General features: G+C 35.4%; 3 protein-coding genes, 1 long non-coding RNA gene and 1 other non-coding gene across 5 annotated transcripts in view; 2 read left to right on the top strand and 3 right to left on the bottom strand.

Annotated features, from left to right (window-relative positions):
* LOC100175850 (centrosomal protein of 97 kDa-like) overlaps positions 1-10,258 on the bottom strand; it is a 10,340-nt gene extending 82 nt beyond the window's left edge. The window contains exons 1-17 of the mRNA XM_026834855.1: positions 10,159-10,258; positions 7,095-7,287; positions 6,897-6,992; positions 6,389-6,537; positions 5,905-6,034; positions 5,379-5,554; positions 4,945-5,062; positions 3,197-3,272; positions 2,877-2,928; positions 2,616-2,706; positions 2,099-2,264; positions 1,798-1,905; positions 1,468-1,713; positions 1,059-1,176; positions 642-758; positions 199-308; positions 23-49 (exon numbers count right to left, since the gene is read on the bottom strand). Coding sequence (XP_026690656.1) covers positions 23-49; positions 199-308; positions 642-758; positions 1,059-1,176; positions 1,468-1,713; positions 1,798-1,905; positions 2,099-2,264; positions 2,616-2,706; positions 2,877-2,928; positions 3,197-3,272; positions 4,945-5,062; positions 5,379-5,554; positions 5,905-6,034; positions 6,389-6,537; positions 6,897-6,992; positions 7,095-7,287; positions 10,159-10,160 — 1,975 coding nt within the window. The 5' untranslated portion in view covers positions 10,161-10,258. The remainder of the gene's footprint in view (positions 1-22; positions 50-198; positions 309-641; positions 759-1,058; positions 1,177-1,467; positions 1,714-1,797; positions 1,906-2,098; positions 2,265-2,615; positions 2,707-2,876; positions 2,929-3,196; positions 3,273-4,944; positions 5,063-5,378; positions 5,555-5,904; positions 6,035-6,388; positions 6,538-6,896; positions 6,993-7,094; positions 7,288-10,158) is intronic.
* Positions 10,259-10,452: 194 nt separating this feature from the next.
* Positions 10,453-17,079, top strand: LOC101241983 (fibropellin-3-like). Its single transcript, XM_026834765.1, has 7 exons — positions 10,453-11,114; positions 14,407-14,540; positions 14,647-14,767; positions 15,053-15,169; positions 15,511-15,618; positions 15,934-16,089; positions 16,730-17,079. The coding sequence occupies exons 1-7, from the start codon at positions 11,072-11,074 to the stop codon at positions 16,888-16,890; spliced, it is 840 nt and encodes a 279-aa protein (XP_026690566.1). The 5' UTR covers positions 10,453-11,071; the 3' UTR covers positions 16,891-17,079.
* Positions 10,733-10,806, top strand: trnan-guu. The gene has a single exon. It is a non-coding gene; the product is annotated as a tRNA-Asn (tRNA).
* Positions 14,552-15,536, bottom strand: LOC113474295. Its single transcript, XR_003395955.1, has 3 exons — positions 15,471-15,536; positions 15,048-15,131; positions 14,552-14,696 (listed from the first exon to the last, which is right to left on the bottom strand). It is a non-coding gene; the product is annotated as an uncharacterized LOC113474295 (long non-coding RNA).
* LOC100181322 (tetraspanin-8-like) lies at positions 16,972-20,221 on the bottom strand. The gene is made up of 8 exons (XM_002128512.5): positions 20,112-20,221; positions 19,601-19,700; positions 19,195-19,292; positions 18,826-18,900; positions 18,502-18,600; positions 18,051-18,215; positions 17,499-17,582; positions 16,972-17,294 (listed from the first exon to the last, which is right to left on the bottom strand). Exons 1-8 carry the CDS (start codon positions 20,172-20,174, stop codon positions 17,223-17,225), a joined length of 756 nt encoding a protein of 251 aa, XP_002128548.1. The 5' UTR covers positions 20,175-20,221; the 3' UTR covers positions 16,972-17,222.
* Between the last annotated feature and the right edge of the window lie 450 nt (positions 20,222-20,671).

Genomic DNA, 20,671 nt, shown 5'->3' with positions numbered 1-20,671 from the left:
CTGAGAGGATCCCCCGTCTTACAACGGGGTGACATGGAAACTTTTGAAACTGGAAATCAATTATATTTGTTGTTACAACAAAAAAGTATACAAAAAAAAAAAAAATTTGTCAAACAAAAATATTCCACAATAACAAAAATTTAAATAAAATTACACAAAATAATAATTTTCGAAAAACATGACTTTTATCATATTTACCACGACTCAGGGTTTCTCGCTTGACAGGGGAGGAAACAGTTTTCTTGGTTGAAACGTTGCTTTGTTTTTTAGAACTTCTCGTTACTGCTGGAGTATTTTCTTTTCCGCTGCTGAAATATTATAAGAATTACAAAAAAAGTAGTTTTAAATTTTAACATAAATTTAATATGTTTATACACCTCATGCTTACTGCCAAGTCTTTATATACACAAGAAACAACATATCACAAAATGTAGTAACTGGTAAGCTTGCATAAGGTGTATAAAAACAAAACACCTGTTATACTGACTTCCATTGCCTGCTATGCAAGAATACATTTACTCATTCACTTACATTCATTCATTCATTCATTTATCAATACATTAAAACTATCCCATTCAAAAGCAGTCATACCCTCAATCATCCATATAAACACGAACATATTGTTACAACAACCATATTACCTTGTCCTTAGTTTAGTAACCGAATGTCTTGATGTTGAACCCGTGTTTTTCTTCAATGGTAAAGGTCGTGGCTTAGATGATGTGTTGTTATGTGATGATGGGCCGAACAATTCCAACCTGAAAGACAATCTCTATTTACCTCTGCTTATACAGCTTATGCCTATGTAGAGTTGTAATATAGACGGTTTTTATACAAGATACATATGACATATTCATACACCTCATGCTCACTGTCAAGTTATAATATGAGTGTATTATTATACACCAGACACACGTGGTGTATTCATACACCTCATGCTTACTGTCCATAGAAGAATAATAAGTCCTACACATATGTAAACTCTATAGAACGTTGAAAGTGATTAAACAAAAAAAGCAGAGTAGTTATTTTTACAGAAAACATACAAAAGCCTCTACCTTAACTCAGTGTTAAGTGGTTTAATAGGTCTCATTTCGTATTCCTCATATTTCGACATTGATAATGAAGTATCATCTTCTGTGTAATAACGAAGCTCCTCTGGAACCAGGTTGCCACCTAGTGTTGGAAAAAGGTTTATTTACGAGAAAAAGTAGGCTTCTTATTTTTTGTATGATACGTGGAAATAAGTTTCTTTTTCTAAAGAAATGACGTTTCATCTGCCATACAGGGAGACATCATCAGGATTTGCTATAAAGTGTCTTGTCCAATGACACATACGCCAGCAATAGTAGCGTCAAGCCTTGAAAACGGAGAAAAAATTATATAACAACAAAACATTAAAAATGTTTCTGGTACAATTTAATATTTTTTAAAACAAAATCATTTTTTACATTTTATGAAATTTACCTGCACTTAACGATGGGTTAACAGTCAATGACTGCGCTGAGTCTATTTCTTGGGGTAATGGGGGCGAACGTTCCGCTAGAGCGAGTTTTGGAACAATGGTTGTCATGGTTTCATCGTTAGGGAAGTTACTATGTGCAGGGTACGCCCATCTTTCGTTTGTATCGTGGGGTTGTGATGTCATAATGGGGGAGTCATATAATTGCTGAATCATGCCGAGAGAGTCGTATGCTGAGTAAGGCACGTTGGCTACAAAAAAAACATAATTTTGTTAATTTGTTAAACTGAAAACAAAAGACACACATTTACAAAAATAATAAACTAATTTTTTACCTTTTTTCGGGCTTGCAGATTCCATTTTAGATTTGCGTTGTGGAGAAGTGGCCACACGAGGTCTCACTGCTTTCCGAGGTGAATCGCTTTCTAATGGAAGCTCGTCGCCTAAAGTATTGGAAAAAATACTAGATTTTTTGCCATAACAAATACCCACACAAGTTAGCTCGCTTAAAATAAAAAATTACAGTTATAAAATTATAAAAAAATCCCTGAAATATTAATAAATTAAATCAATCATATAATTTTAGCAAAATCTAAGCAGCAGACACACCAATTTCGCTAAAAAAAACAAAACTACCTGAAATAAATTCAGACTCCGAAGCTAAGAGATTATGGCAAGTGTCGCTCTCATCCTGGCTATGCCCTCGTGTGGTTCGTTTATCATCCAATGTAAAATGTGGAAGCTCGGGGGCTGGTAGTTTACCAGCACTTGGTGGGGGGAGAGAGGGAGTAGGTTTTGGAAGCTAAGAAAAATATAAAAAGAATAAATATCCTTGTGTGGCTAGAAAACAACGGTCGTTATAACACGGATTTTATACATCCAGGGCCAACAAGTTACAATGGATGGTACTTTGTGGGTAATTATTTTGGGGGCATTTTTTTCATTTTTTTTTATGTATGGCTGATAATTTAGACAACCCATTAATGACCACTGGGTCGGAGCAATTTCCGTTAAGTGTCTTGCCCAAGGACACATACGCCCACAATGGTAGCAGCGACAAGCCTTGGACCCGTTACCTCTGGGTTAGAGGCAGGTACTCTAACCACTTCCTCGGCGCCGGACAAGATTACATATTTAATTCCGACTGACTCACCAATACTTCAGTACTTTGATCTCCCAACCACGCGTGAATACGCTTCTGTTTTTCGTGTTCCGAAACTCGTTTACCAGGTGACGGTAATGGCCTGTATGACGTCATAATGCTTTACACATGAATCGTTCAACTATATGAGCACCAGATCAGTGTCAGCTGTCAGGTTCGCGGAATTTATTACAGATGGTGCAATAAAACTAACGATTGTAACAAAAAAGCTGTTCCTGATCATAGGCTAGGCTATATCTTTTATATATGTACCTTTCTGTGGTTTTTGATGGGCTTTTTGGCTTTGAAGGACTGCTCGTTTGATCTGGAAAGAAATTATATGTTTAAACCCTTTTTAAAATTCAGGCAACTTATAAATAATAATAACTTTTAATTTCGCTTCAATTAAGGTAACAAAAGTTAAAGAACAGTCAATTGAAAGGACAGGATATATCCCCAAAACGACACTTGTTAAAATACGTTCACATATTTACATTTAATTTAAAGAAATAAGCATGGTGGCTACACTCAACAGACGAACAATTATTTCCAAGATACTCGTATTATGTCAGTGTTTCCATTAGTATATTTACCAGTGTTGCCACGATTATGGTGGAGTTGGTGTTTCAGTTCTAATATCTTGTCAAGTTTCATGTCTTCATTATCGACCTAAAAATAAAAGGAAACACCAAAAATAAAACGTCATTTTGTCAAAAACGTTACAGTATCATATAACCAATTATTTTTTAAAATAAGTAATTTTATCTAGTTTATTTAATGGCAAATAATAAAAAATAAATAGTAACCCATAACAATAGGCACCAAACTTTAAAACACAGGGTCGGCAAATTTTGCCAAACAGTTTATTTATTAATGCAGTGCAGAAAATTCCAGGGTAATCCCGCCCACCCTGCCACCCCAGGTTTGGCGCCTATGCATATGATTACAATTCAAACCTTTTCCATTTGTTCTATGGTGTCAATAAACAAAGAAATAGCTTTCAGTCTGCTTTGTATAATACTTGGACAATACATATTTTACAACATAAGTTTGCCCTTTATATTAATTCCACTATAAAATAAGAAAGTCATTACTTTATGTATTAATTATTTATTACACTGTTCCCATAGCGCATAGCTGTACTATTTTACAATGTAGGCTACTATTCTAGCTGTTTCAAAGCAAATAAACTAATAGTGCATGCATTTACATTACAGTATAACCTTCTAGGAAAAATCTTTTAAACTTATTTATATATATTATTTATAATTTTGTACTAGCCATATTTAAACCATAAATTCTAGCCTTTAAACGCTACACTAAACTAGTAAACTGCTAACTAGAAATTTCGAATGTTAATATATCCGTCAATACAGCATATATTATTTTAAACAGGCGCGCCATTGATAAGTGCTGTTGAAAAATGATATCTTTATATTCTGTATACAAACTAACTCAAAAGTGAAGAGGTGCTTACGAACAATACAAACTATTTGTATATTTGTTGAGTCTATCGAAACTAAAGATACAAATATACTAATTCTATTGACTTATGTATAAAACTGGATACAGTACAGGTTGGACTTTATTTCAAGAAAAAAATATGTTAAAAAACTAATTCAAAAATCAATAAACACAAGATATTGATATTATATATACAAATACCTATATTATATATATTACTTAGTCCCTGGGCAATATTTTAATTCTACATAATCTATTTTAATTAAAAGATATGTATACATTGTTTAAGAAATATATTATAACTAGATCAAGCTAATTTAATAATATAGAAACACTTGGCTCTTTTGAGCACTTAAATATATATACTTACATTTTAATTTCAATCTATTTACAGTCCACATAAAATTCACAATGTACAAAGCATAGCTAAAGACAGGATTGTGTGTATGTAGCAAATACCGATACAACAATCTTTTATTTAAAGTCAAATAACAAAGAAAATACTTTGATATTGAAATTTAATATCAGAAGAAAGAATTTTTGACGCTGGTTTGGGAAATATAATATGGCAGATGTTTATTAAAGGGAATGATTTGGTAATTTTTTAATATAAAGAATGTGCTGCCAAAGGTAATATAAAGATATTTCCTATTTATTAAAACAGCTTTTCATATTCTTTATATTAATATTTATAAATGATTTAGTAATTCTTTCATACCAATATATTTTAATTTATGTTATCTAATAAAACATATTCTCATTGAAAACTACAAAAACAGTTGACAATAAAAACAATTGCTCTTTAAAAACAAGTTCAAACTTAAAAATAGAAAATATTATAAACTTTTTACAAATTTTCCACAAAAATCTAACTTACCATATTATCTTGCTTGTTGTGAGGACATACAGTAGATAAATATGTAATAAGTTCAATATGTTGACCAACTGCAAAGGATCTGCCATAACCTTGGCTTAATAACCATTCCCCTTTTATCCTGTGAGGTTTGTATATAAGTTATGTACACCTCATGGCTCATGCTCACTGTCGAGTTATAACATGGGGTGTCTTCTCATACACAAGACACGTATGGTGCATTCATACACCTTATGCTTACTGTCAAGTTATAACATATGTCTTCTTATGTTATACACCAGACACATATTATAGTATATGTTTATAACAACTCTATATGAGTGAAGTCCTACAGCATAACACACCATAGCATCTAAGACTCAGGCCAGAGCCCAGAGCTGACTCATTTTAATGGCAATTTAACTAGTAACCATAAATACATATCACAAAATATCTACCTTTCTCTTTCAGAAACAGATATACCATTCAGTATAGTAAGCTTATGACACCAGTTGAGCACAAATGGCCGACAATTAATTGCAGGAAGATTAAGTTCTGTGAGGTCTTGGCTCACACATGGGTTTTTGGATAATGAAAGCTGGTCCAATTTATGCAGTGTGGATAGATACTCAATCTAGTTGGAAAGATTTCAGTTAAATGGAGAAAATATTGTATGTCTAGATGGGTTATAAAAGAAACAAATGGGTAATGGAAAATGGTTGAAGTATTTTGCACAAAATCTGGGGTGACATGGCTGAAATGCAGTTACAGTTACACTCATACTTGTTAAGTTGTCAAACCTTGTGAACCTAATTGATTATTGCTGTAAATGCAATATACTTCAACTCTGCTTGTCTCGATAGACTTTTAACAACAGAAAAAGAAAAAAGAATATTACAATAGAAATTCAAAATGAAAATAGATATTATATGTTTAAATATAGATAAATGTATACAAAAATATACATCCTGAAAGGAAACTTGCCATATTTAGATCAGATATCTCGTTATTAGCAAGCGATAAGATTTCTATGTTCGATGGAAGATACTCGGATGTTGATTTTAAATCCCGGATCAAGTTTTGATGAAGAAGAAGAGTCTGAAGAGATGTTACTCTGAAAATGAAGATTTTGTTTCATTTTTAGATCAATACTGCGTTAAAATATATTTTTTTAGCAGTGTTATGTTTTTTTAAGGTTCGATTTTACATTATTGCCTTATTTTAGATTTTTAAAGTTAAAACAAATAACTTTTTAGCAAAGTTTAGGGTATCATTTATCTTTTATCATTCCAATTCAACACCAGACATTTTTATTAAGATACTGAGCCTTACCTACTGTTTAGTCTTCAATAAAACAGACCCTATAGGCCTATTCCTATACCCTATTTGTAAGAAATTGCCATAGCTTTTTGCTGCTAATTTAAACCCCTGCAATTAATAGTAATCATTAATCACCAACGCAACTTACGAGTGTATTTTCGGTAGATTAGTAAGTTGGTTGTCAGATACATCTAAGTGAACGAGTTTGAAACATTTGTTTACAATATCCACATTACGTAGCTGGTTGCCTGCAACACTAAACCATTCTAAGTAGGGAAGTTGGTCAATACCATCAAGCTGTAATGTAAATTTGTAAATAAAACGTTGTATAATAAATACCTTAGACTTGACATGTGAATAAATCCTATAAATGTGACTTATTCATCCTCATGTAGGTACTCGTTATAACACGAGTGTTCTCTTTCGTACATCTCGTGCCAACTTACAAGTTACCACATGGGTTGGACCAATTGCCCAAGGACACATGCGACCACAATGGTAACAGCGACAAGCTTTGAACCCATAACCTCTGGGTTTTATCCTTGCTTGGGGGAGCAACGACAATCTTTAAAACACTGGTGTCCTGTTCTAGCTTTAGGCTTTTTTAACTTTCATGCAATAAGCACAAAACTAAATGTTACTATTTGTATAATCACCTGTATAAGAAGATTGCTGCTCAAATTTAAAACTCGGATTTTTAAAAACTGTTGAATTCCAAATGTTCTTGTAAGCTGATTTTGTGCAAGAGAAAACTGGAATAAAAACAACAATTTAGAAAAACTTTTTTACAAAACGAAATGTTTATACATATAGAGTTTAAATGTTAGAACTATCAAATACAATAGATTAAACACCTGTATTAGAGTTTCTTGTCCAAAACCATAATTTTCGATTTTTCTAATGAAGCAGTCATCAATAATAAGAGTATGAATGGAATCTTTTTCATCACATGTGCTTAGTCGAGCATGTAATTCAGTCTGTGTTAACTGGGTTCCAGTAAGATTCAACACCCCTGTCTCGGGCATTTCGTAATGTGTTTCTAAACTCCTGAGATAATAAACAAATTATTGAATGAATGTAGCTTATTTATCCTGGTGTGCCAGGGCAACCACCATCGTTATAACATGGGTGTTCTGTTTCATACACATAATGCCTGCTTAAGAATTACCACATATTGTATTATTTTTTGTATATCACATATGTAATGTAACTCAGAATAATTTACATACATTTGCAGCTCAGTATTAAATTGTTAGATCTACATGCGCTGCAGCAGTATTGCAACTAAATATGGCATAACTGAAGCTCTCTGCATATTCACATTGGGAAACATACAATGCAATTTATGTATTGCAATTTTCGGAACACACACGCTAAACGATTCAACTTTTAATTAGAACATTTGTCATTACTCATATATCTAAAAAATTACTGAAACACCTACAATTTACCTTAAAATCAACTTTAAAATGAGTTTTTTTTGCGTAAAATTTGCCTAAAACTGTCTTTATTCTAATGTTTACACATTTCGGTTAGCGCCGTTAGTTACTCGCGTTTTGATTGGTTGCCGTTTGTTACCGTTACGCATGAATAACAGAGAGCTAATATTTGCAACTTATTCGGCTTTTTAAGGGGTAATGATATTGTATTTTTTTATCGCATTTTTACAAAAAATAGCCACATATGTTAACGTTAACGAACAGTAAATAGCGTATTTTTCATAACGCGATGTAAAGTTTTACAATTTAAAGGTGTGAGTAAAGACAGATGAAATTTTTAGAACATTTTAAACATTTCAATTTGATTGGGAAACCTATCTGTCAATTTAATTCGCAGTTATAACAAAATGGCCAAGTGATCTAAGACCTGCGTTTAGGACGCATTATTCATTCGAGGAGTGGGTTCAAATCCCGTTTATGTCAGTCATTTTTACAAATTAGTTTGGTCATTTCTGCTCTTGGTCCATTTTACCCCTCAGCGTCACGTAAGCCATGAGTCACTCATTAATTCACTGCGTCACAAATTATAATTCTCAATGGCACTTGAATATTTGTTACGCCAGTTCTCAACGAAATTGTTATTTTCGATAAGTGGTTGAACTAAAAGCAATATGAAAAGTTAGAACAGAAACTAAAATGTATGGCAAAGCCAGATTATTGCTTCGTCGTCGGTTTTTAATAATTTTAATTTATATAACATATTTACAAAAGTATGTGACAGGTAAAAATGATTTTTATATACGTTTTTTTGTATTTTAAATTCAATTTTGCGTTTACAGTATACGGCGCAACGATTGGTCTAACCGTGGTGAACGAAAACGCACTGGTGCGAAACGATGTGACGTCATACCTCAAGTGCGTCACTGATAACGTGGAGTTGTCGCATTCTGCCTTCAGTAGAGAACAAGACACTGGTTGGTCTAACACCAAAACATGGCATATAATATAGATAACGCGCTAGCCGATATTATCCCATATTTCCTAATAGTTTTATTAACAATTAACAACGCTCTTTTATAGTTCTAAAGATACGCTTACACAACTCTGCAAAAAATCTTTATTTTCTACCAAATGGGACGGTATAAGACAATGAAAACCATTTTACCCAAACGCCTAACCTACTATGTATATTATAGGAATATTGTAACACTCTTACTTTTTATAATACAGGATCCGGAACACGCATGTCCTCTATGACAATGGTCGGCCCTATATCCCCGGAAGAATGGCCAGGAAAACGTCTAAGTATGTTTGCTGATGCTGGCTTACATAGGACCGGCGTTTTCTCATGCCAAGCAAAAGACCCGGACACGAATATCCTAACCAAAGTGACAGCTATTAAAATAGGTAAATACACGTTTTGTTGAGCTGTTTTATCTTTATAAGCGCAATGTTAAAGACTATCGTTCTGCTGCTAATTCCCTCCTCATAGTTTTAATTAATGAACCTGTATCTATACCTATATACTGTAGAATCCACATGCTTTTAACAGTTATTTCTAAAATACAGGCACCAGCGGAGAAATTTGGCCAGAAAAGTTTACTCAGACGGTAAATAGGGGGGACGAAAACGTGGAGTTAGTTTTTAAATCCTTCGACCCAACTATTGACGTGATATGGCGGTTCAGCGGTCACGTGATCGGCGCGTCCAATCAAAAGCTTAAGAAAACCATACGTCGTGTGACGTCACGAGACGCGGGGATTTATGAATGCTATAAACCGCCACAAGATTCTTCAGCTGACTTAAACGAATACTGGTAACTTTATTTAAAAACTATTTTCAACATACCCGCTTTATATTGCTACGTTAATGAATGGGACGATAAATAGTAAAAACATGTCCTATCTTCCCCCACCCTGTACTGTATTTATGCACCATATATTTTTACTGCAGCTTATGCTCATATACACCGCTTGTTAATAAAAGCGACATTCATTTCAAGGCCGTTGGATCAAGGCATAATGCGACTAATAGTTCGCGAGTGCCCGCACGGAAAATGGGACCCTCCTGATTGTGAGCGTGACTGCTCATGCGTGAACGGTGGAGCTTGTGACCACGTGACAGGAGAGTGTGTTTGCCCGCCAGGTTTCAATGGAGAGAATTGCGAAAATGGATGCGGCGGCAATAGGTGCGTAAATACATCTGAAAACTAAACCTAATCTTTAGAAATAATTACTGATTATTTTAATTAACTATTACCCGCCGCAAAGTCGAAGTGACTTTAAAATAATTAACTTTGTTGCATATACGGTAACTCGTAAGGAGCACGTGTATAAGACAGAGATAATGCTTGTGGTAGGCGGTGTTTTGGAACAACACGTTGCCCGTCACTGGAGACCGCTGGCATTCTTCAGTCGACGGTTGCGACCTGCAGATTATCGTTGTTTCACCACTAGATAAGTTACATTCATTCACTTACATACAGGTTTGGAGATAAATGTCAATTTCATTGTAAAGAAGGCGGTTCAAACCACGGAGATGACGCTGAAGAATGTTCAGGTCGTCATTTCTGTTTGCCCGATCCATATGGATGCTCATGCGCTGCAGGATTCAGTGGTCTGGAATGTAATAACGGTAAGAAACTTTAAATGGATAAATGCAACTTATTTATTCTAACGTGGTGGGCCAACGACGTTCGTTATTGTACGCGACGGGTGTTCTGTTTCATACACTTTATGCCGCTTTATAGGCGTTCACCACGTATGTAACTTTATAGGTGATTATTTAATATTTGTTTAATGTATGGCTGATATTTAGAAACCCATTAACAACCACTGGGTTGGAGCAGTTTTCGATAAGTGTCTATTGGCCAAGAACATACACGGTCACATTATTAGCGATGTCATTACAATATAAACACACATTATAGCGTCGTTTAGTGGACACTTCTGACAATATGAATATAATACAATCACGTATTTCCGGCTTTGTACCTACAGGGGAAGTAATCTGCACAAGAACCAGTTGTAGATAGTAATTAATATTTGACAGCCGTCTCTGTGGCGCAATCGGTTAGCGCGTTCGGCTGTTAACCGAAAGGTTGGTGGTTCGAGCCCACCCAGGGACGCAACTTTTAACCACGAAAAACAATTTTAAAAATACTTGTCAATCTAATAATAAATTTTGTTTGTCTCTCCGATTACTTTACCGAACACTTAAAAATATTTCAATTTAAGCTTTATCTAAAAATTGGCCGAAAAAGACTTGCCGCATGTTTAACTTTCAACCATTTTAATCCAGGCTGCGTAAACGGGAAGTATGGCGCCGATTGCCTGCAAGAATGCCATTGTAAACGCCCGGATCTGTGTAATAGATTTACAGGGAGCTGTACTATGGGTTGTGGGAGGGGTTGGAAAGGATCGTCGTGCCAGACGCGTAAGTTTAGATTACATATGGTACTTTTAACATCAAACGTTGTTGGATAAAGTGGGTAACGACAGTGGTTATAACATGGGTGTTTGGTTTCATACACATCTCGTGCCGCTTACGAGTTACCAAGTATGTAACTTTGGGGGTACAAACTGCTAAACGCCACGTTGGTAATGGTAGCAGCGTCTAACTTTACTTCTATCATTTGAGAAACTTCATTAAAAACCTTCACATACTATCCTAACAGTTACACCACAAAATTCTAAAGTAACAAAAAATTTAGTGTACAACAGTTCGCTTTCACAAAGTAATCAGGCACATAAAGGTGTAAGAAAAGAAAGAACAAAAAGAACAGGAATTGGTACATAATTGTGAAGGTGATAGTTAAGTTAGGCGCATTCCATGGGGCTTTCCGCTATGTCCACTGGCGAGCTGACTGCTGCTGCTTCCATGCCACAGTCAGGGGGAACCTGTCAAAAGTGTGGTGCATGTGTCACTTGACAGTGAGCATGGGGTAAAGAGAAATCATTGTGTGTTGGGGGTATAAGACGATGCTATAACTTGACAGTGATCATGCGGTGTATAGACACACCATGTGTTTTGTTTTGGTGTAAAAGACACCCATGTTATAACTTAACAGTGAGCATGAGGTATATCAAATCACTACGTGCCACTGGCATATGCCAATCCACCCAAATTACAACTAGACAGCGAGCATAAGGTCTACACATCTTACCTCTAACTTCTCCACGATCCTGAGGCAGCGAAGAGCCTCCCCGGTCTTCCGATGCACAGCATCCATCTCTTCCACCTCTGGTTCACTTTCGGTGTCTCGTTCATCCTCAGTCTTATACTCAACGTCAGACAATGTTTCCCCGCAATAAATTGGCTGCGATGGAAAAAGTGGTAAAGTTAGGGAAAAATGCTTAAAATAATCTTGACAACGAGTAAATTATCTGATTCTATTCTTTGTGGGTGACATAATCAACATACAGTAATATAAAACCAACTTTTACGCAGCCAGCAAAGTAAATAATTCCTAGATTCACATGCTAGCCTGTCGGTAGTTTAAAAAACCAATGCCGGCTAAATTGAAAATAGGTATTTTTTACATCATTGCTCTCACTGTAAGTTAACATTGTTAACTTCACCCTTACTAACTGTTATTTGAAATTGAAAGGTAAGAATTGTTCTCTTACGTTAAAATCATCATCTTCTTCCGACTTATAATCGTCCATGTCTTGGTCGAACACAGCTCGGTAATCGGAGAATTTAGGTGCTTGTGCCTCTGTAGGTTAAAAAAATAATTAGGTATTATTCATAAGGATGATTCTATTCCATATGGGTCTATTCCATAAGCAAGGCATGCCATGGTATCTGAGATTTTACCCACAGTTGGCCTATTACCCCAGCATTGTACACTATAATACGCATTCTATTCTATGAGTGAGGCCCTGCAGCACGATACTAATGCTACTCTTGTGGACAAATTCTGGTTACAATCTTAGGTACCATGGCATGTCATATTGCAGGACCTGACCCACATAGAAAAAGATCATACCATCGGTGTCTTCTTTCTGCTCCACATTTTCTTTGTTATCGGCTTCAGTGTCAGAGTTTGCGCTTTCTTGTGAGTCTTCTTCATTTTGTAATGACTTTAAGTGTTCCCTCTGTTTGTCTTCAACCTGAAAATAAAAGTGTTTTTTTTTGTTGAGAAAATATTCATGGCAACACTGTAAGATTGAAGTTAAAAACACTCATGGCAACATTGAAAAACACCAAACAGACTACCCAAAACACCAGAACCAGAAATCCAATCCTGCACAAAAAAATTGACTAAACTTACATCCTTAAATCGAAGTTTATAAAACTTGACGTTGTAGGAGACCGACTCTTCCACTCTGATCCCTCCTTCTTCTTCCCCACTTGATACTTCATCATCATGATCTTCATCCAACTCTGTGTCCTGGATGGTGGAAAAATATCATTTTTTACCTTGTTTTATATAAATGCACTATGTGTGTATGACTGGTATATAAGAAGACATTCATGTTATAACTCAACAGTGAGCACAAGGTGTATGAGTACACCATATGTGTTTAGGTGTATGATAACCAAACTTAAAAATAACATTTTTTTCTTACCGATAATTCATAGTTTTCTGTGTCTGAAGGTTCATCAAGTACAATTTCCTCTGTATTAAAAATATTAAAGTATTTTAGACTTTTGGAGCATTTTATAAAACTTTATTTATCTCTTAAAAAAGATCATAACAATTAAAATAACAAAGAAATGGAAATTAGCTGCAAAACGCAAAGGAAAAATAGGAACTTAAAGCAGCAAAATGAAAAATAACGTCAGTAAAAGAAAGTGGGGCTACTAAACCCACAATGGGCCAATTGTGGCCTAAATCGTAGGACCCATGGCGTGGTACGACTTTACCCACATAAAATAAAAAATCAACAATCCAGTATAAAACAACTGCATAATGGATTATAATATCATCAAACACAAACCTTCTTCCTCTTCATCACTCTCCTCTTGCTCTTCCTCATCTTGATCCTCAACCTCCGGAGCAGCAGTTTTCTCTTCCACTTTGTCAGCAGATGATTCTGTCTCTGTCTTCTTTTCTTCTTCCTGAAGAGCAGTTTTCACCTCATTTTCTGTCAAAACGTTAAAAAATAATTTTTAAAAGTAGGAAAAGAGATCTTCAGTCAATTGTTTGTTTTGTAAACTTAAAAGACGCAAAAAATAATGAATCACACATAAAATAAATGCTTTATAAACCTAAACTGCAAAGATAGCTTAAGTTAAAAACGTCATACCAACGACAGCAGTTTTTATTTCTTTCGCTTCTTCTGTTACGGTTGTAGTTTCGATTTTTGCGTCAGCCATTTTAGGAATTTATACTCAGTACAAAATACAGAACAAAATGTATTGCTAAAGTATTATCTTTTAAGAAAGGGTCAACAATTAAACGCTCTTTTCGCTGCTGTAAATTTTTTAACATAAAAATGTGGCACTCGCGCGAAATCAATTTTCCCGGTAAAATGACGTCATTGGAACACTTATAACAGATACACGGTAGGAAATTTTTGGTTTTAAAGTTAGGGGACTAAAGTTTGTCTTATCCTCGTATGGCGGGGAACGAAAGTAGTTATAACACGGGTTTATATTCATATACCTACTGTCTTCTTACAAGTTACCACGTATGTAATTTTGTGGGTGTCATTTGGAGTTATGCACATAGGCTAGTAGGCCTACACAAATTGTAATTTAAAATGCTAATTTCTTTTAGCTTGTGAGCCTGGAACATGGGGGGAGAACTGTATAAACCAATGTAATTGCTTCAATGACGAACCATGCGATGGAACAGACGGACAGTGCGCATCAGGTCGATGCAAACCTCCTTTTACTGGAAGCAGTTGCCAGGTACGTGGAATAAATCTCGCTGGAACATTTTAATTAGACATTGAACCTTAGAAAGGCTATATATATATAATAGAATGCTGCCCATAAAGTCGGTTCTTTTATTCAGGTTGACTCTATCGACGAATGCGAGTCCAACCCATGCCAACACGGTGGTACCTGCAATGATAAAGTGTTCGCTTATGAATGCAAATGCATTAACGGGACAGATGGCGTTAACTGCGAAACTGGTAACCTATTTTTTTATCTTTAAAACATGTAAATTTATTTCATTTTATTTCGTTTTGATGCATGCCTTTTTACGCGGTAACTAGCAAGCGCGCGCGAGGTGTATGAAACAGAACCCCCGTGTTTTAACGACTGTCGTTGCTCCGCCACGTAGAGATAAATAAGTTACATTCAATCATTCAAACTTTTGTTTATTCGTTTCCATCCAAAGTCTATTTAACAGTTTTTGTAAACCGTAGGCCTAAAATAGTGGTGAAAAATAAATTTTCCTATCTTTTATACCTTAGATTACGACGAGTGTTTGGAAGAGCCTTGTCTAAACGGTGGCGAATGCACTGACACTGGCCCTGCAAGTTTCCGTTGTCACTGTGATAGTGGGTACGAAGGTGACAGATGTGAAATCGGTACGAGTTATTATGTAATTAATTTTTGCATTAAAAATTTTCAACCACAAAGTTACATACGTGGTAATTCGTATAAGCGGACACAGGTGAATGAAACGGAACACCCGTGCTATAGCGGTTGCCGCTGTTCCGCCACTTAAGAATAAATAAAATACATTCTCATTTAATAAAACGACACAAAACGTATAAGCTCTTCCCCTCTGTAACTATAACCTTACAAAGGCATGTTCCTTACTCGACTATATAACTGAAAAGTACCTCCATGACTGACATGATCATTTAAACTACACGAATTATCTACCTATACAGGTCGATTTACTAGTTTCTTGTTTTAAACGCAGACAGCGACGATTGCCAAGGGCACAAGTGCGTCAATGGAGAATGCGTGGATAAACTTAGAACCTATGAATGCAAGTGCAATGCTGGTTACGAAGGAAGATACTGTGAAAGTAAATATAACCTTAATGCATGTCAAATGGTAATATTAAACTTACTAATTAAGCCTCAAAATATAAGCACTGCTGATGCGTTAACAGTGGTAAAAATATGTGCGTATTTTTATTATTCAAAACCTTTTACTGTAACATATGGCTGCCGTATTAACCAACTCATAAAGGACCAATGTGTTGGAGCAATCGCCCACATTGGTAGCAGCATCGAACTTGTTTAAGTTCTGGACTAGAGGCATGCGCGCTAACCACTTTTCCAATTGTCGTGGAAAATTGCTTAACACCCGTGTATAATTACTGTATCCGCCTCTCCAGCTCTGTGCAAAATTGGAACGTTCTTCCACGAAGAATATACGGCGTGTCAACTTTGCCCTAAACATCACTACCAAGATAAAGAAGGACAAAATTTCTGCACGCCGTGTGTTCAAGGTTCAAAAACCAACTCTGAGGGCTCAAAAAGTCAATCCGATTGTAAGAAAGTTATTACGAATATGTTCATTCTCATTAGTATGGGGTTAATATATAATTCTTAATGATAGAAAATGTCACGTATGTGTTTTACGTGGGTGAGGTCCTACAGCGTAGCAAGCCATCGGATCTGAGACTAATATAGGCAAGACATTGCCTGTTACTTTGGCGTTGGGAAATAAAGGTAATATTTAACCCGTACTGGGTGCATGCAAGTACTGCATGTTTTTAAACCAACAATAAATTCGTAACTAACGCGTGCAAGTGCGTAATAAATGCAGTATAGACATAAACCTATTGTGAGAAACGCACATGCAGCAAATGTCAATCGAAATACGGCCTGCACTTAAATTACACAACTGTAATTGAATATAATTCAAGTGAGTACGCCTGCCCTGCAGTATTTATACTTAGCAAATGATGATAACATAACGTCTTGTCTTTATCAAAAACAGTTTTTCTATACATCACTACCGGTTAAGTGTTTCTATTTTCGCTAAACCTTTATCAAACTATAAGTTGTAACGACGGTCGTTTTGCTGCTAATTTCCTCCTCTTCGCTGTTTTATAATAAACTCGATCTTCGTTACTGTATTTGAAAATTTTATGTTATATATATTTGAAAAGCACCCTTTTTCAACAGGTGTCCATCTGCCAGCTAACGGTATGTCCCTCGTCGTAGTAGCTGGTGTATTAGTCGGTATTCTGGTTGTTGTGGCCGCTGGTATAGGCGGATGGTATTACTGGAACCAAAAAAGCAAGACGAGACTGGAACACCTCGGTCCAGGCAGAATGGTGTGGTGACGTCATTATTCTACGACGTCATTAAATCAAATGGCGTCTTGGAACCGACGAACATAAAAAATACTTATGCCAGACGTTATGCTTATATGTTGTGTAATCGTCGTTTGAAACTGAATAAATAATCGCGAAATATTCTCTGACTATCATAGCAAACAAAATGTATTGCAGTCCGAAATAAGAAAAGAAATTGAAAACAATCAGTAAAGATGGAAGCACTAAACAACACTGATAATACAATCGCGCCAAAGATAGAAATAATTACAAATTTTCAATTTAGTTCGAAACAGCGACTACCGTATACGGTGTATTCGGTTGGAAGTCCATACTTTTGATTAAACAAGTTCGCCGTATTTGTTCTTTGAAGCTAGCTTGATTACCATAACAGCAAAGATGATCCCCAGCAACTAAAATGGATAAATAAATGTAACTTGTTTAGGGGTGGAGCAATGACAGTCGTTATAACACGGGTGTTCTGTTTCATACTTTCGGTTATATAATGCGAGCGCCTATAACCACTCAGCAGTCGCACAGCGTTATGTAATGGCAATACAACTATTATATGATATCTATGGTCTGGTATAGTTCTTGTATAAGTATTTTACTCTTACCTCGACGAAACCAATCCCGAATCCAATACCAACAATAAGCCATAAGTTGTTGTTAACAAAATCGACGATAGATTGATAGCATGCCTGAGTGGATGTAATGAGTATTAGTGAACCGGTAAGGTAATTAGATAAATAATACCATGGTAATATAGCTTTACAAATTGAGTATGTTGCATTACTACACCACATGATCAAATGTAAATTTTAACATGAGCGCCTTCTTATACATCAGATACGAGGTGTATTCATACACCTCATGCTCACTGTCATACACTGTACTATATGAATGCATTCTCACGCAAAACACGCACAGAATACACTATAACTTGCCTAAAACCAGAGTTATATGTTATACCCAACAAATCCAAGCGTGTAATATGGTCGTTAAAAGAAGTCTAGCGTAATAGAAAACGACCCTTTTGGGTCCACGCTTTTTAACCGATGATCTCTTCTTTCCGTTGATTCCCTTCTCTCTGTTGTTACAATACTATGATCTTCGCTATCGTTTCGAAGAGATAAATAAATAGCATGTTAAAGAAAGTTTGTGTCTACCTCTTTGTAAATATATTGTCCTCCTGAAGTATCTCCGTTTGTGCATTTTAGACTCGAAGCAAGAACGCAAGTGCCGTTCGCTGCCGTATTCACATCACAAGTGCAACCGTATGATTCACTAGATTTCCAATCGCTACAACCGTTGGCGAGACCGCAGCATTTGAACTGTATGGGGAGTGGTTATTTGAGTTATATATTAATACAGGTGTAACTTCCTGTTTTATATATGTGAGGTCCTACGGAAAGTCACGCGAGTTTAGTTTTTAGGCAGCAAATTGCAAAATGTATAATAACATAAATGTGAAAAGGTATTCTAGCAATTTTTTTGTTTTGTCATCCTAAAGGACTGACCGTTTAGCGTCTTGTCCAAGGACATATACGCCCGCAACGTCAAACACAGTTTTCATAAACATAGTAAATCAAATAAAAAAGTTGAATTTGTTTTACGAACCTGTCTTTCAAGTGAAATAACAGATTGCGCGAACGAATCGTTCGGGTTACTACCGTTGTTAATCGTTTGGTTGAACGCCTTTTGAATGTCGTTTTCGATCTGAAAACAATACGAGTATAAAGTGGTTTAATTAAATACGCCCAATTAAGACTTATTCACTTATAAAATGGCTAGCAGTATAAAAAGGGTTGTATATAGGCAAGGTGAAATTTTGCAGACTTTTGTTTATTTTAAAGTTTTCAGAAATAATAAAATTATTTAAACTGATACATATAATGGTCTTTGTATAACGTTGCTACAGTTTTAAAAATGAAAATTTTTTACCGAAGTTTGATTGACAGCTCCCCAGATTCCAATACCGAGCTCGAGAACGAAAATTATGCCAAGGAATATCGAATACTGTATGAAAGAATTAGTAGGTTAGCTTGTGTATTGGAAAAATAAAAGTAGACTATAGCCATCATATAAAGTAATGATAAGACTTTGTAAAGATATTAAGTTAGATAAAAATGTGTATTTTGCCAGTTTCATTAGCTTTTTTGGTAGTAAACAAAGAATTTATAGAAATACCTAACCTTACCACTACGACTTTAAAACACCTTTGTAAAGGCATTAGAAAATGTAGGATACTATGTGCTCACGGCAGCCATCTTACCGCGCAGTACTATAAACACGGGTATACGAACCACTCACCAAAATAAGCAGACATTTATTTTCCGCCATTGCGCCACAACAGCCCAGGAATCCCAATAGAAACATGAAGCTCCCAGCACCAATGAGGACATAGCATCCTGTAATTGTGTATTGTACGTTGTAGATGCATTATAGGTTTTGTATATGGTGTAACGTAACGCTATATACGAGTAACGTTACGTTTTAATGTATGTGCATTAAACCTTGATATATGCTATGGTATTAATGTAATACTGTTATTATTATATAACTAGGTGTGGGCCGGGGAGTGGGACACCTTTTCATTCAAGAAATTTAAAAACCGTATCCTCACGACTCCCATAGACCGCTGTTAATTTTTTAAAAAACGATCAGGATATTTGGGTATTATGTGCTAAAGGTGTCTATACTACCTATATAAAGTTACCTGAATAATATATCTGTATATCAGCAATGCTCACAATGTGGTGAATATTGTCCCCAACTCGTAAGTAAATACCAATACCTAGAACCGATGCACCGGCAATCTGTTAATAAAATTGACATTTAACACAACATATGAAATATGACTTGTTTGTTCTACAGACTGTAATTTATTAACTATAACAGTGGCGCAATGTGACTATGTATGGGACAAGAGTTATGTTACATGATTAAAAATAAAGTAAGAGAATAAACATATGGTTGGGCGGGGGAAGATGGGACACACTTTCATTTTAATTTCTCGTCACACTTGGTAGTAAACAAAGAACATTTAAAGAATTATAAAGCAGTATCCTCACGACTCGCATAGACCGTTGTTAATTGTTTAAAACAGGATCAGGTTACTTAGATATTATGTGCTAAAGGTGGCCCATCTTACCGCACCGTAATATACCAAGATAAACCCGAAGAAGATTTGCGTCTAAGTTACAACAATACAAAACATAAATACTCACCCATACGAATATATTAAACGCAAACAGCAAATACTTGGCGCATTTTTTCCCGCAGTCTTCCATTTTTATATGTCTAAGGTCAGATAAAACAGTATATATTATGAAAATCTGTGAATACGCAAAACATCGATGTAAAAATCAATATTACACATATGTTCTGTTATGTAACCGTTCAACGCGTGTTATCATAAAATGATTTTTTTAAAGGAATAATATTTACCTTTACGTACGAAACTCAAATGATTAACTGGTTTATTCCTAAACTGAAACTTGTGAAATTACGCAATCAAATTTTATTGTAAAAAGTCTAAATTTTTGAACAAAATTCTGTAAACAACCTCATTTTAGTAGTATATTTCTCTTCTTAAAAACACGTTATAATCTTGCCACACTGTAATGAAAGTCTTTGTTACAACCTATCTGAAATTAGCTTTCCTGTCGCTACAACTTCCTGCCAACTTTACCGGCATAAGTGAAATACTTTACAGCGAAATGCATCACATATATAAGTATTGGTTACGCAATATAACAGTAAAGAAGTCGACTGTAATCAAAGCTAG

This window comes from Ciona intestinalis, chromosome 6 (genome assembly GCF_000224145.3).
Source record: "Ciona intestinalis chromosome 6, KH, whole genome shotgun sequence".
NCBI lineage: Eukaryota > Metazoa > Chordata > Ascidiacea > Phlebobranchia > Cionidae > Ciona > Ciona intestinalis.
The sequence above is the reverse complement of the archived record's forward strand: the minus strand, read 5'-3'. Positions and strand labels throughout refer to the sequence as shown.

Excerpts from the sequence above, each read along its gene's own strand:
- LOC101241983 (XM_026834765.1), top strand. The coding sequence starts at position 11,072 with ATGGGTTGTGGGAGGGGTTGGAAAGGATCGTCGTGCCAGACGC. Across the intron at positions 15,170-15,510 it reads AGGTGACAGATGTGAAATCG|ACAGCGACGATTGCCAAGGG; the intron begins GTACGAGTTATT and ends TTTTAAACGCAG. Across the intron at positions 16,090-16,729 it reads CTCAAAAAGTCAATCCGATT|GTGTCCATCTGCCAGCTAAC; the intron begins GTAAGAAAGTTA and ends CTTTTTCAACAG.
- LOC100181322 (XM_002128512.5), bottom strand. The coding sequence starts at position 20,174 with ATGGAAGACTGCGGGAAAAAATGCGCCAAGTATTTGCTGTTTGCGTTT. Across the intron at positions 18,601-18,825 it reads GAGCTGTCAATCAAACTTCG|ATCGAAAACGACATTCAAAA; the intron begins GTAAAAAATTTT and ends TATTGTTTTCAG. Across the intron at positions 18,216-18,501 it reads TTATTTCACTTGAAAGACAG|TTCAAATGCTGCGGTCTCGC; the intron begins GTTCGTAAAACA and ends CTCCCCATACAG.